Here is a 15309-nt window from a genome sequence, read left to right on the forward strand (position 1 = left end):
TTTCGTAATTCTCGACAGATATATTTGTCGAGCAGTTGTCAAGACCTCAATAGATATATCTGTCAAGCAATTGTTGAAACCTCGATAGATATATCTATCGAGATATCTGTCGGAAATCTATCAAGCTTTAATGAACAATTTTTCTTCACTTGTTTCTTGGTCCAATCTTCATGGCTTTAATACTTGGCTTGGACAATATGTTTCTTGAAGTACTAAACTCATTCTAAATCTACTCAATTACAAGTAAAATACGTTTTGCAAAGGATTAACCAATTTTATAACATATGTTCTAACAAGTTTCACATGTCTTAAAAAATTAGATAAAAACTCCAATGCATCTTTTGGAGCCAAAATTTGTCCCGTAGATAATGGAGTTAAGAAAAAACTAGATAAAAACTCCGATGTATCTTTTGGTGCAGAGGTTTGTATGATATATACTAGCTAGCATTTGGGCAAAAATTTAAAATAAAGTGATTATATTATCCTTAGCCGATAACGTACAATTCTAATACAAATTTATCTTCCTCTCTGTTACTTCTCTTGTTTGATTTCATTAACTTGCTCGGACAGGGTTTGTTTCGTTCTCCACCTTCTCTTTTTCCTTCCCCCATAGCGTGGCGTAAAGTCCAAGAATTATCAAGGTAGCTCCAATAACACTGGAATTAATCAAAGTGGAGAGTATAAGAATTACTAATTCTAAATTTATACCTTTGTCATTTTCCCCCCTTGAAAACTCATTTTTCACCAAAGCTAGCTCAAGAATCAATATATATATATACTTACCGGGATTCAGATCCTCTAGAGTTCTTAGGTACTCTACCAAGTAGAGTCCATTAAATCCTAACCACTCTTTAATGATTTAATGGTTTAGAATGCTGACATGGCAGAATCTAAACCATTAAATCATTAAAGAGTGGTTAGGATTTAATGAACTCTACTTGGTAGAGTACCCTAAGAACTCTAGAGGATCTGAATCCTACCATACTTACCGTCCAATGTATAAAGCATCTCCTAAATTTAGTAGTCCCATAATGGCTACTATTAATGTGGACAACGGTTTAAACGCTGTCATGAAAACTGGTCCTTTTAGTCTAATTGCCAATGTTTGAACATATACTGTAATTCCAAAAATCACAACTCCCTGAAAAAAAATACAGTACTATAGAATTAGCTTTTCTCAAATCTCCGGAGATAGGAAAAGATGGGTGTGGCATTTAAAAATTTACACTATATATTGGAGCAAGAAGGCCGATGTTCCATGACAATTTCCATGATGAAGATTTATGATCCAAAATTGCTGTCATGATAGTGGAGAGTATAGCACCCGATAAGCACGTTAATGATGTAAGTTTTATTGGTGCTGGATACATCTTAATTGTAATTGTCTGCAATAGTCATATATGCGTATTAGTTTATAATTTCATGAATCTTTTCTCAAATTTAAATTGGACATGCATTAGTTTCCAATATATGTAGTTGTAATCCTTGTTATTATAATACAAGTATGTACAACAAGCGAACATAAGGCATAGAGGCCTCCAATGATCACTTCTATAATGAATTAGTTGTATAAACTCAAAGAAGCAATATCGACTGTAATGGGAGGACCAAATAGAGGGACTCTCTCTTTAGCTCTCCTTTTAGAGCACCAAGATTTGGATGGGATCATGGACGGAGGTAGACTTGGGCATTGGGGGCAATGGCCCCCCCTAATTTTTTTTTATATAAAATACTAGTACATATATAGCTACTAATTTTAAAATTTTCGTTTTATAAAATTACACTTTCGCTCCCTTAATAATATCATTGATTCTTTTAAAAGTAATGTTATAGTTACAAACTTTTCTACAACATTTTTACAAATTAGGAAATTCTTATTGATTTATATCTAGACCTACTACTTACATCACTTTTTTACTTACCAATAATCACTCACTACATTAACGATTTGTAAAAAAAAAAATGTAACTCTAGCATTTTCCTCTTTCTAAAGGCCATAAAAATATTTATAGACACAAGTCCAAAAAAAATTAGCTCAACAACAAAAATTACCAATAGTAAAGCTAAAAAAAAATAAGTTCAATTAACCAATTTTACCCAAAATAAACAACCCAATTCTTTAAAAACTTTAAATAAAATAAATTTGTCCTTACCCACCATTGACGCACACATCAAAAGCACAAAAAAAAATTAGTAAATAGAAAATAGAAAATCACTTAACAGTTAGTTAAGAAGCAGAGTCAGAGGCTAGAATTGTTGCACATAGTCAATAGCAAAACTGCCTCCTAACTCTAATTCCTGGTTTTGTTCCTGATTTGGATGGTTATTTGTAGTCTAACCTTTTTTGGCTGTATAGAAAAACAATTTATTTTGTAAATAGCAACTTAGAATCACCTGTCGGATGTAGAAAGCTGACAATGAAACGTAAGAAGTGAGAAGCATGAGGGAGCCCTTTACTGAATCCTTGTCTACGAATCCTTTTGATTGGGTCACGGGTTGATGCGAGTGCTGAGTATGGAGAGAAATCACAGTGATACCCTTGTATAGGGTCATGAGTGCTGCACCAGAAAACGCAACAACAGTTCCCAATATCTTGGCTTGAGAACCACGCTTTGAAATCTCTAATTTCTCCATCCTAATATGCCAAGCAAAACTTAGCTGCTCACGAATCAAGAATCAATAGATAATTTGGAATCTTGTAACGTTGCAGATTCTATAAAGCTACACAAGCTTTACAAACTACTATAATGTGTCAACTTTTAATCGCAACAAAAAAAAATAAATAAAAATTTAGTTATTATGTTATTAATGGGACACAAATTATATTAATTTATGATAAGAACAATTTATAAATTTTTTATTATAAAACTAATAATTTTTTAGAATTTTTTTATTTATAAATTGATAATAATTTTTTTAGCATTTTATTAATTTAGAATCATTTCATAAAAATTAAAAAAAAAAAATATATATATATATATATAATGTAAATAAATAAAAAATCAAATGGGCATGTCAAGCATATAACTTATAAAAGTAATTGCAGCACTCCCACATTTTTAGGCGCTTTTCAAATAATTAATAATTGGATAGTTAAGGATTTTTTTTTTTATAATAATTAGATACTTGAGTGGGTTCCAATTAACTGAACTAGTAAAATATCTGATGATTGAATATCAGATCTGGAGTTCAATCCCCACCTATACCAAAAGCTGATTAATGTCTCGAGCTAATAATAAAAAGTTATTATTAGGAGTAAACGCCAACGTCATATGCTAAAACTCTCTAAAAAAAATAGATAGTTGAGAGACGTGGGATTTGGACCCTATGAGTTTTATGTTCCGTTTGGAAACAACTTAATTAATTTTTAACAAAAATTTTTTTGTTGAAAGTATGATAAAAAAAATTTTTAAAAAAGAAGTGAAAGAAAAAATCATGTGTGACCAAGGGGATCCACAAACAGTGCCTGTGTTAAAAAAAAAAAAAAAAATGTAATGCAAGTGTGTCCACAAACACTTGCAAATGACGTTTTGCTCTTCAAAAAGTAGCAAGTGGGCCCTATAACTAATAAATGTGTCACGTGTAAGGATGACAATTTAGATCCGACCCGCGGATACCCGGCCCGGCCCAACCCTAATGGGCCGGATTTTACCCGGCCTGATAAAGAATAGGATTGGGTATGGGTTTTTTTTTTTAAAAAAACCCCCAAAGCGGGTTCGGGTCGGGTCCGAATTTTATCAAAAAAACCCGGAACCCGGCTCAAATATAACCCGGTTAGGTGAACCGGTATTTTTTTGTGTGGTAAACTACTGGTATTTTATGAATGCTGATTTAGTGTGCCATTTGTTTGTTTGTTTTTATTTTTTATTGAGTTTATAATAGTGTTTTGCTTAGAAAAACTTTTTTTGTTTGAGCAGGAACAATTAGAAAAAATCTTTTGTTTTTGTAAGTAGAGTTTCTTTTTCCCGTATCTATTTCTATAGTGACAGTAAAACTTTAGTGACCCTGATCAAGAAATATACAAATTATCACAAAGAATGAAAGAATACATATCACTTGTAAATATTTATGTAAAATTCAAATATTAGTTATATTCATTGAAAAACAAATACCTCATATGCAATACCCCTATTCACACTTTCAAGGCACTTTCTACAACCGAAAAAAAAAAAAAAAATTTTATATGTGATCTAGAGGTAGGGGTAAGTATTGTGATTTTGGTTAACTACTGTTATAGTGGGCTGATTGAATAACTGATCAAGTAATGGCTGATAATGGGGAGAAATTAGTGGAATAGTAAAATTTGTAGCTAAAATTGAGGAGTTTTTAATTTGAATGATAACTTATAAACTTGAAATATATGTTTAACTGGCTTCTAAAATAAACGAAATATATGTTTAGCCAAAAAACAAAAGCAACGTGATCTTAAATATGGAGTTTAAAACTGTGTGGGCAATTTTTGTACTCCAGGGAAACTTATTGCGTACTCCCTGGAAACTTATTGTTGTCCCACATCGCAAAGATCCTCCCCCACTTGCTGCCTTATAAGTGAGAAAGTAGGAGGAGTTCTCTTCGATGTGAGATACAAGTTGTCAAGCCAAACAAGGTTACAAAGCAAAAAGCCATTGGCCCGAGAGGTGAAAATCCTGAGTACCCACAAAAACTTTCTCTCCTAATGATAAGGGGGAAATTTAAAACTGTTGGGTAGAAATATGGAGTTTGTGTCTTAAATTTGTGTACGGCTGTGTTTTTTTTTTTTTAATAAGTAGGGCATATGTGTTTTTACAAAGATAATTGTGTTTTTTTTATTCAAATGTTTTATTTTGAAAATTGAAAAAAGAAAAAGAAAAAAAAAAGACAGTTATCCAAAGTAGTGATAAAGATAGGAAAATAAGGATAATTTTTATTTTAAATTTTATGTTTGTTTTAATTTTTGTGTTTGTTTTAATTTTTTTTTATTTTTATAAATGGCTAAAGTAATTTGAAAACCACTAGGAGAGTGGTCCTATTTTGTAGATAGTGTTTTACGTGGAAGTTAAAGAAGCATTTTTACCAAGTTTTGCCCCTACTTAAACATAGGTTGTAGGGGTATTTTGGAACAAAAAAAAAAATCCAGTCCAAACAGGATCAGCCCCCTTAAATAATAGTATAGACTAACCTCATTACACATGCTTCGCACATGAGATGAGGCTTTCATTTTTTTTTAGTGGTAGTAGCAAAAAAAATATATGTTTTTTATTATATATATAATTTTTATTTTGAGAATCTAATTTATAAGTGGATAAATAAATTTGAAAATTAATAGGAAAGTGACCCTAGTTTTTAGACAATATTTTAGTGGAAGTTAGAGTTGTATTTTTACTGGATTATCCTTTAGTTTTGTCTTTACTTAAACATAAGAATGTAAGGGTATTTTAGAATTAAAAAAAACCCGAATTGTTCTTTAGTTTTATATATATATATATATATATATATATATATATATATATATATATATTTAGATTTGTTTTTTAATAAACGTGGGGTGTTTAAATTATTTTTCTATTTAAAAAAAAAACAATAAACGTATAGTTGCTTTGAAGAAGTGGGTTAATGGAAGAGTGTTCTTATTTTGTAAGCAATGTTTTAGTGCAAGTTAGACATGTATTTTTACTGAACTATCCTTTAGTTCTATCTCTACTTAAACTTAGAGACATAAAGGTATTTTGGAACAAAAAAAAATCCGATCCAAACAAGGGCAGCCGCTTACCAAACATCACGTTTTTTATGCTAAAACTCAAAGGGTTTAAATCTAATTTTTATATAAAATTCATTTTTTAATATTTTGTAAATATTTTATTCACTTATAAAATTCATTTGTTTTTTCGGTTGTAGAAAGTGCCTTGAAAGTGTGAATAGGGGTACTGCGTACGAGATATTTGTTTTTCAATGAATATAACTAATATTTGAATTTTACATAAATATTTACACGTGATATGTATTCTTTCATTCTTTGTGATAATTTCTATTTTTCTTGATCAGGGTCACTAAAGTTTTACCGTCACTATAGAAATAGATATAGGAAAAAGAAACTCTACTTACAAAAATAAAAGATTTTTTCTAATTGTTCCTGCTCAAACAAAAAAAAAAAAAGCTTTTCAAAGCAAAACCCTATATTATAAACTCAATAAAAAATAACAACAAACAAACAAATGGCACACTAAATCAGCATTCATAAAATACCAGTAGTTTACCACAAAAAAAAAAAAAATCCCAGAAAAAACATCATACCTTTTAGATGGGGTAATCCATGATTCTAAGGTTTGGACTTCACAAACTTGAATCTCATAACAGGTTCCACACTACAACCATCAGTTAACTTTAATGAAGGTCAATGTGAAAATCTAAAAAAAAAAAAAACTTCCATCAGAGCAAAACCCTATATTATAAACTCAATAAAAAATAAAAACAAACAAACAAACAAACAAATGACACACTAAATCAGCATTCATAAAATACCAGTAGTTTACCACCAAAAAAAAAAAAATCCCAATAAAAACATCATACCTTTTAGATAGGGTAATCCATGATTCTAAGGTTTGGACTTCGCAAACTTGAATCTCATAATAGGTTCCACACTACAACCATCAGTTAACTTTTGGAGGGAGAAGTTTGAAGTGTGCAGTTTTGCAATTGAGAGAGAAATGAGCGTGTAGGGGAAGGAACAGAAAAAGAGGTGGAAAAGAAAAATTGAAAAACTGAATGGAGGGTGTGGAGTGTGTAAATGAGAATGTGTATTAGGGAGTTAACTTATTTTTCTATTTAAAAAAAAAACAATAAACATATAATTACTTTGAAAAAGTGGATTAGTGGAAGAGCGTTCTTATTTTGTAGGCAATGTTTTAGTGCAAGTTAAACATGTATTTTTACTAGATTATCCTTTAATTTTGTCTCTACTTAAACCTAGGGGTGTAGGGGTATTTTGAAACAAAAAAAAAATCCTATTTTGTAAGCAATATTTTAGTGCAAGTTAGACATGTATTTTTACCAAATTATCATTTAGTTCTGTCTCTACTTAAACCTAGGGGTGTAGAGGTATTTTGGAACAAAAAAAAAATCCAGTCCAAATAGGTGCAGCTGCTTAAATAGTAGTATAGATTAGATAGGGTAATCCATGATTCTAAGGTTTGGACTTCGCAAACTTGAATCTCATAATAGGTTTCACACTACAACCATCAGTTAACTTTTGGAGGGAGAAGTTTGAAGTGTGCAATTTTGCAATTGAGAGAGAAATGAGCGTGCAGGGGAAGGAACAGAAAAAGAGGTGGAAAAGAAAATTTGAAAAACTGAATGGAGGGTGTGGAGTGTGTAGATGAGAATGTGTATTAGGGAGTTAACTTATTTTTTTATTTTTTTTTTTAAAAACAACGTATAATTACTTTGAAGAAGTGGGTTAGTGGAAGAGCGTCCCTCAGCCCCTCACGCCCTCCCTCAGCCCCTTACACCCTCAACCCCTCACGCCCTCACGCCTCATCACGTAGCCACGCCTCAGGCCCTCACCCTAACCCTCAATCTCTCTATCACGCCTCACCCTCACTCTCATACCCTCACAGTCACCAACCCACCCTCACCCTCATGGTTGTTGTCGTTTGTCACAGAGGAGCATGAAATCCATAGATCGGACCACCCTTACCCTCGTGGTGGTTGCCGTTTGATGTAGAACACAATTTACTGTTTAATTATTGTAATTTATTATTTTTGGTATTTTTATGTAAAAACGTTATTTTAGGTTTAGGTGATTTATTTCCTTATTTTAGATGCATTTAATGCTTTTTAGGTCAACTTTGATTCCTGATATGGTAAGGTATCAATTAGGAGTTATTTTAGAATATATTTTCTTGTCTGTCAAGTTTTATGGAGTCCTTAAATAGACCATTAAGTCTGTAAACGTTTTTCATCATATTATTGAATAAAAATAAGAAAATGTGAAGCTTTGCTCTTCTTTTGGTTCTTCAAGAACTGTGAACTTATCAGGGATTCTTCCTTGTGGTGTTCAAACTTTATACCTTTGGTTCGTAATTCTTTATAATCATTGGGTCAATGTCAACTTATACCTTTGGTTCGTGTTTCGATTATAAACGTTGGGTCAGGATTTCTATCATAAATCTGAATTTTAGCTTTCCTGGGTAAATATTCCAATATTTTTGTTGGGTCTTAAAGCGTGTCGACTGAGATTCGCATCATTTGGTATCAGAGCACAGGTTCTAAAATCAGTATTCTATCCTTTTATCTTTTATTTCCTGTTATCATCCAAAAAAAAAGTGAAAAAAAAAAAAAACACTTGGAAAAAAAAATAGATAGTAATTATTGAGAACATTGTGAAAGATTCAATTGAGGTTAAATATGAGGATGAGTCCACAACTCACAATCATTTAGTCTCAGTTGATTTGTTGAAGATGACTATTCAATCTGTTGATTTTCTTGGAGTAGAAAATTTTAATTTTATTATCAACCCTTTGTTGATTGATGTTGCAAATAAATTGAAAGTAGATGAGAAGAAATTTTCTGCTACACTTTATGAAGGATTCAAGTTTCACAACAGGATCAAGTCATTAAAGCATTCGAAGTATTTGTTATTTGGAGCGGAAGATTTTAGATTTCAAAGATGAACTCGAGGACGAGTTTGTTTCAAGTGGAGGGGTCTGATGTAGAACACAATTTACTGTTTAATTATTGTAATTTATTATTTTTGGTATTTTTATGTAAAAACGTTATTTTAGGTTTAGGTGATTTATTTCCTTATTTTTTAGGTGCATTTAATGCTTTTTAGGTTAAATTTGATTCCTGATATGGTAAGGTATCAATTAGGAGTTATTTTAGAATATATTTTCTTGTCTGTCAAGTTTTATAGAGTCCTTAAATAGGCCATTAAGTCTGTAAACGTTTTTCATCATATTATTGAATAAAAATCAGAAAATGTGAGGCTTTGCTCTTCTTTTGGTTCTTCAAGAACTGTGAATTTATCAGGGATTCTTCCTTGTGGCGTTCAAACTTTATACCTTCGGTTCGTGATTCTTTATAATCATTGGATCAAGGTCAACTTATACATTTGGTTCACGTTTCGATTATAAACGTTAGGTCAGGGTTTCTATCATAAATCTGAATTTTAGCTTTCCTGGGTAAATATTCTAATATTTTTGTTGGGTCTCAAAGCGTGTCGATTGAAGTTCGCATCACCGTTTGTCAAGGAGGAGCACGAAATCCATTGATCGAACCACCCTCACCCTCGTGGTGGTTGCCATTTGTCACGAAGGAGCACAAAATCCATAGATTGAAGCATGGGATTATTAGATTGGAGAGAGATGTGGTCATGTTGTTAGATCGGAGCACCACCGATGGAGCTTTAGTGGTCTGAGTTTTTTTTTTTTTCTTTTTTTTTTTTCGTTCATTTCCTCTCTCAGTAGTTTTTGTTTTTGGATATTTGTTTGAGGATTCAATCTATATAGAATGTAATGCATGTGTATATTTTGTGTTGATTTAGGTGTGTTGCTGTTTGTGATAAGAATGGTGATTCTTTTTTTTTTTTTTTTTTTTTTTTGAGAAGCAAGAATGGTGATTCAATCTGATAAGAATGGTGATTTATTTGTGTTGCTGTTTGTGTATGTGTTTGGGTTTTTTTTTTAAATTTATATATATATATATATATATATATATATAAAAGATTGGGTCGGATTGTGCCACAAATTAGGCCCAAAAGTGGCTGGACGGGCCCTTCGGGGCCCGCAGAGACCCGACGGGCCGGGTTTGGGGCTTAAAAAAAAGACCCGTTTATTAAACGGGGCGGGTAACAGGTAAAGACCCACGGGTTGGGTCCGTGTATCAAAAAACCCAGTCCAAACCCAACCCGTTGCCATTCCTAGTCACATGACCAATTTGAAATAAGCTAAATAAGCTAAAAGCTAGCTTTTTCTGCTATTGCCAAACACAAAGTAGTTGGCTACAAGAATTTAAGTAACATTCTTGAGAATTTAATATGGCCAATAAATTGCTGGAATACAAATTAGTGAGCATGGTAATTTTTAAAGGAGGGTAGGACAAGTTATACTACACACAATACACTCTTTTAAGCAATATGGGACAATATGAGAAACAAACACACACATACACACACACACACACACAAGGGAGAGAGAAAGGGGTTCTAACACAAAGGCATACCACAACTCCACTCAAAAGCCATGGTTGAGTGGAGTTGTGGTGTGCCTTTATGTTAGAACCCCTTTCCCTCTCCCTTGTGTGTGTGTGTGTTTGTTTGTTTTTTTTTTAAAAAAAAAAACAAGTTGGTGAGTATGATTAAATAAGAATTTCAGTGGTATAGTAGTGATGATGGTAATTGATGGTCATACTTAGTACACAAAATTCCATTATTTTTAGGTGTGAAAAAGGAAAAAGAATTTTGTATTAAATGATACCATGTTATTTGTATCAAAATTCAATAAATAAGAGATGTGTATGCAAAAATAACTATCTACTAACACATATCTTTTATTTATTAGTAAGGTAATTATTTTTTGTATACATGTCTCTCACTTATTGAATTTTGATACCGCTGACGTAATATCATTTGATATTAAATACTTTCTCGTGGAAAAGTTATTACAGACAACTGTTTTTTTTTTTTTTTTGAGAAACTATTATAGACAACCTTATTCCCAATGACGGTGATAATGATATGTTATCATAACGTTCTTTTAGTGGTTGTGATAGGGGCAATATTTTTTTTGGTGGTTGTGATAGTGGCATTGGTTGTGAAAACAACGTCAAAAGTAACAATTATAGTGGCATCGAGAGTGGTAGTGCTATGGAGAAAGTGGCAATGGTATAGTGTGGTAAGTGGTAGCAGTAGCATTGTAGAATGTAGACTTGCAGTAGATGGAAGTGTAATAAAGTTTGAAGAATAAAATGATAGATAATATTGGTAAATGACACATTCTCTTTTTTCTTTTTTCTTTTTTTTTTGAGAAGAAATAACACATTCTCTTATTAGTTTTAATGCGTGTTTGAACTTGAAATATTTAGATGCTTCAAGATACCAAATTCATACCTCTCCATAATTTTTTGAATCACCATTATTGTTAACCCAATAAAGAAAAAAATTATTCAAAACTAAATTATAGGGTCCATTTAGCATTTTTTTTAAGAGAAAAATACGCGTTTTTATCAAAAAATGTGAAAATCAATTTGTTTGACCTTGCAATTTTGAAGGATTTGCAATTTATAATAGCCAAAAGATCAAGTTTAGAATTCACTTTTATGAGTAGAAAATATTGTGGACATATCACTTTTTTTTTTCTAAAAAATGCTAATTTTAAAACACAACTTAGCACTTTTTTTGGGTTTTCAATCCCTAAATTCCCCCCCCCCCCTCCAATATATCTTAAATAACCAACATATCAACTTCAAAACCCTCCCTCCCCTTACATTAACCCTATGTGTGTGTGTATATATATATTTTCTATCTTCGTCGTACCTTCACCCATGCTTCATTCACTATATATTGTGTTGTTGTTGTCTCCGCCCACTACCCCAACATTCTCTCTTACTCCGACGGCAACATGCTAAAGTGACAGTGGGTACTTAACCTATGTTTCATCCTCTTTCTTTTGTCCAAGCCTCAAATCGATAAAGTGAGAGCAACCTCACAATTTAAACTTTAAAGTGGTGAACAAACGTAGAGAAATTAGAAATCTACTACAGAGTTCTTCACTTTTTATCAAGGAAGTCAATACTGTACCGAAGGTTGTACTAATTTGGCCACCGGTACAATATATTTCGGATACCGGTCAATACCAGTGTACTGTTTCAGGTCTACCGCTATTTTATATATTTAATATACACACACACACACAATCTCTATTTACACACACAGACTCTCCAACTTTTAGTCTCATAAATACCTTCCATTTCAACTATTGTGTACTTATTGATACAACCACCTAAAGATCAACTGGAGATTAGAATTGATGCAGGTAAAACAATTAAAAAAAATGGAACTCTTAATTCAAACACCAAATCCAAATTAAGTAAAAGAATTGGAGAGATCAAAGGTTAGGTGAAATAATGAAATTATCTACAAAATTCTTTCATTATTGATTATTTTAGAGACAAAAATTGCCACAATTACAACAAAAAAAAACACAGCATTTTGTGTTTCGGTCCGGTACGGCCGGTATTTTTTCCGATATAAAATAGAAGTATACCGGTATCGGTGCACTAGCCGGTACGGTATATATGGGCCGGTACTAGTACAGTATTGACCACCCTGCTTTTTATTGTATGGTGAAGTACTTCAAGTACAATGGTGTCTATATATACCATCAACGTGTAGCTTTTTGAGTTTTCCTTTTCTTTTTCTTTTTTTCTCCCTTCAATTGTGGTACTTAAATCTTATATAATAACATTGAATTGGGAAATGTTAATGCATATAGGACTTTTAAGTAATTTCCAGCTGAAATAACTATTTTAGATCAATATTATTTAATTGTTCTATAAATATATATATATATATATATATATATATATATTATTTAATAGGTGAATTGACCGAAATCACATATTTTACAAATTTTGCCAAACACTTATACAATGTTTTAAAAATTGGGTTTTCAAAATGCACATAATAAAAACACTTAAGTTTTAAAAATTCACTTTCTAAAACAGCTTTATCCAAATGATTGGGCTTGTTTGTTTACCAAGTTCAAACTCACATTTTTATATTTTAAACAACTTTACACACTTTTTCACCCATATAAATTTCAAAAAACTACAAAAATCTCATCTCAAACTACTCTACAAAATTTTCAATAAAATTCATCCTCCAAGCACAATGTCAAATATTCTATTACCTTTTACTTTTAGGGAAAAAGTAAAAAGGAGAAGAAGATAGAATTATTATCTTTTTATATTAGGATTGAATATACGTTATCATGAAAGTGATGCATATCTTATATATAAAGAATTAAATCTAAAACAAGAATATTCCGAATATATGAAGGATAGATTTTGTTTAATTCATATATATAATATACCTGAACAAAACTGCTAAGATAAAGGTAATTGATGGAATTAGGTTGCCCAAGGCAGATGCAAAAGCTGGTGAAGTTTGTTCTAGTCCGGCATAAAAAAGTGTCCTCCCTAATACTGCCCTAAATTATATATAAAAATTAAAAAATAAAATTAGCCACTAACCAAAACTTTGTTATATATTATTTGATAATAATATAAAACACAAGCTCTGGACAAGGACATGACTTTGTTTATTTGGCAAACGCTTTACTCAATTTCTCACCCTAGTAGACCCAAGAAGAAGAGATTTCGTACGAGTGGTAAGCTAATTTTGCTGTCATTTTCCTGCAATGAATAAATAATAATTAATTATCCAGAGGATATAATTTCTTTCATATTGTAATTTCGCTAAGAAAGGTGCCCCATACTCATATCAATATTTTTTTGATTCTTTTAATATCATATTAATTTAGATTATGTTTAAAAATCAAAATTTGAAGAAAAAAAAAAGGGGGAAGAGAGTACTTTTTTTAATTTAATTTATGCTTGCATTATTTTGTGAAGCAACATATATGTTCTTGTCCTAATTAATTTCTCATCTGGACATCGTGATGCAAATGCAATTATAAAAGGAAACAAATTGCGGAATATGTTTTTCTTTGTCTTTTTTTGGCGAAAATGGGCAAATGTCCATTTCGCGCAAAAAAAAAGGGCAAATGCCCCATTTTCCAAACTAATTAGGGAAATGCCCCTCTTTTGAAACTCGATTTTCTCAAAATCGAGTTTCAAAAAAAAAATCTGAAGCCTTATAATGGCGTTTTAAGGAGCCTATAGTGACGTTTTAAGGACCTATAACGGTGTTTTGTAACTCGAGCTCCATGAACTTGAGTTCTATGCAAGTTTTTCTTTTTTTTAACCTATAACTTGAGTTCATGGAGCTCGAGTTACAAAACCCCGCTATAAGCTCCTTAAAACGTCACTATAGGCTTCTTAAAACGCCACTATAGAGCTTAACTCGATTTTGAGAAAATCGAATTTCAAAAGAGAGACATTTTTCTAATTAGCTTGAGAAATAGGGCATAATGCTGTTTTTTTTTTGCACAAAGAGGACATTTACCCATTTTGGCTGTCTTTTTTTCCATTAATTCCTTGTTAGTCATATCAAAACAAAACACAAAAAGATAAAAAGGGTAAACTTTCAAACAGAAATGCAAGAAGAGCAGTAGCTATAGTTCCAATAGCATGTCCATACGCAACAAGCACATAACGACTCATGCCTTTGTTTAGAGAGACCTTGGATGTTATGCTGAATCCTGCAGAGCAAACATAAGCGAATATGCAATAAATATATGGTTTCAACTTTTCACACAACTTCTCTTGCTTGCTGTTTCCTATACCCTCTCTCACACCCTCTTTCTTCTCTTCCATTTTGATCATTTCACACCAAATTGAATTTGCATCCTCCCAACTCTAACCAAAGCACCGTTATGCATTTTAATCAAAAACAGTCTTTCTCTATTCCCAAATGGACTCCCCACTTTCTACCATATTTGAAAGTGCATAGTGACTAGGATTAGTGCGAGGACGTACGGCGGCGCAATCATCGTGGCCAGTTATTGGATAAAATCATTAATTCTACCACTCAGTCTGAGTCAAACCTTTAACAAGCATTTTATGTCACGTCTAATTTGAAACAGTATATAGCAATAGTGTACATGATGTTGGTTTTTCTTCTTTTTTTTTTGTTTTTTTTTTTTTTATGAGATAAAATTCTACCTTAGCCTAATCTAAATGTATATGTATGTGAAGCTCCCTTCTGAAGACTTGAACCCCGACCCTTTCTCCTACACCGCGGTTGTCATTTTTGGGAATGTTAACAAGTCAATATAGTGTACATGTTAATCTTTATAATTTACTGATAATATTAAAGATACAATAAACTTCTTAAATATTTTTTTTAAAATTTATAAAAAAGATAAATTGTAATTAATATAATATCATTTTCATAATAGAACATTAGTATTTGAATTTGCAAAAAAAAATATTTTTTAACAAAGAAAAAACTATTTTACGTGCTTTAACACGTCCTAATACAACTCACAATATAACTAATTAAAATAATATAAAATAATTTCAAAAAAATAAAACCATAACAAAAAAAAAAAAAAAAACTACCACCAATCCTTGCCACAACAACCAGAAAAACCATCGCTGATCACTACCAAAGTAGACCAAAAAGAAGTCTAACCAATCTCAGCCATATTA

The 15309-nt window shown here is 31.6% G+C and overlaps 1 protein-coding gene across 1 annotated transcript; it reads right to left on the reverse strand.

The window, feature by feature from the left end:
* Nucleotides 1–553: 553 nt before the first annotated feature.
* Nucleotides 554–14472, reverse strand: LOC142615599 (WAT1-related protein At5g07050-like). The gene is made up of 7 exons (XM_075788338.1): nt 14240–14472; nt 13328–13390; nt 13068–13184; nt 2395–2635; nt 1227–1385; nt 990–1141; nt 554–656 (listed from the first exon to the last, which is right to left on the reverse strand). The coding sequence occupies exons 1-7, from the start codon at nt 14470–14472 to the stop codon at nt 554–556; spliced, it is 1068 nt and encodes a 355-aa protein (XP_075644453.1).
* Nucleotides 14473–15309: the final 837 nt, after the last annotated feature.

This window comes from Castanea sativa, chromosome 11 (assembly GCF_040712315.1).
Source record: "Castanea sativa cultivar Marrone di Chiusa Pesio chromosome 11, ASM4071231v1".
In the NCBI taxonomy this organism is placed as follows: Eukaryota; Viridiplantae; Streptophyta; class Magnoliopsida; order Fagales; family Fagaceae; genus Castanea; species Castanea sativa.

Coding starts and splice junctions, on each gene's coding strand:
- LOC142615599 (XM_075788338.1), bottom strand. CDS start 14,472: ATGGAAGAGAAGAAAGAGGGTGTGAGAGAGGGTATAGGAAACAGCAAG. Junction 13,391..14,239: donor CTTGCATTTCTGTTTGAAAG/TTTACCCTTTTT, acceptor TTATTCATTGCA/GGAAAATGACAGCAAAATTA. Junction 2,636..13,067: donor ATCTTAGCAGTTTTGTTCAG/GTATATTATATA, acceptor TTGGCATATTAG/GATGGAGAAATTAGAGATTT.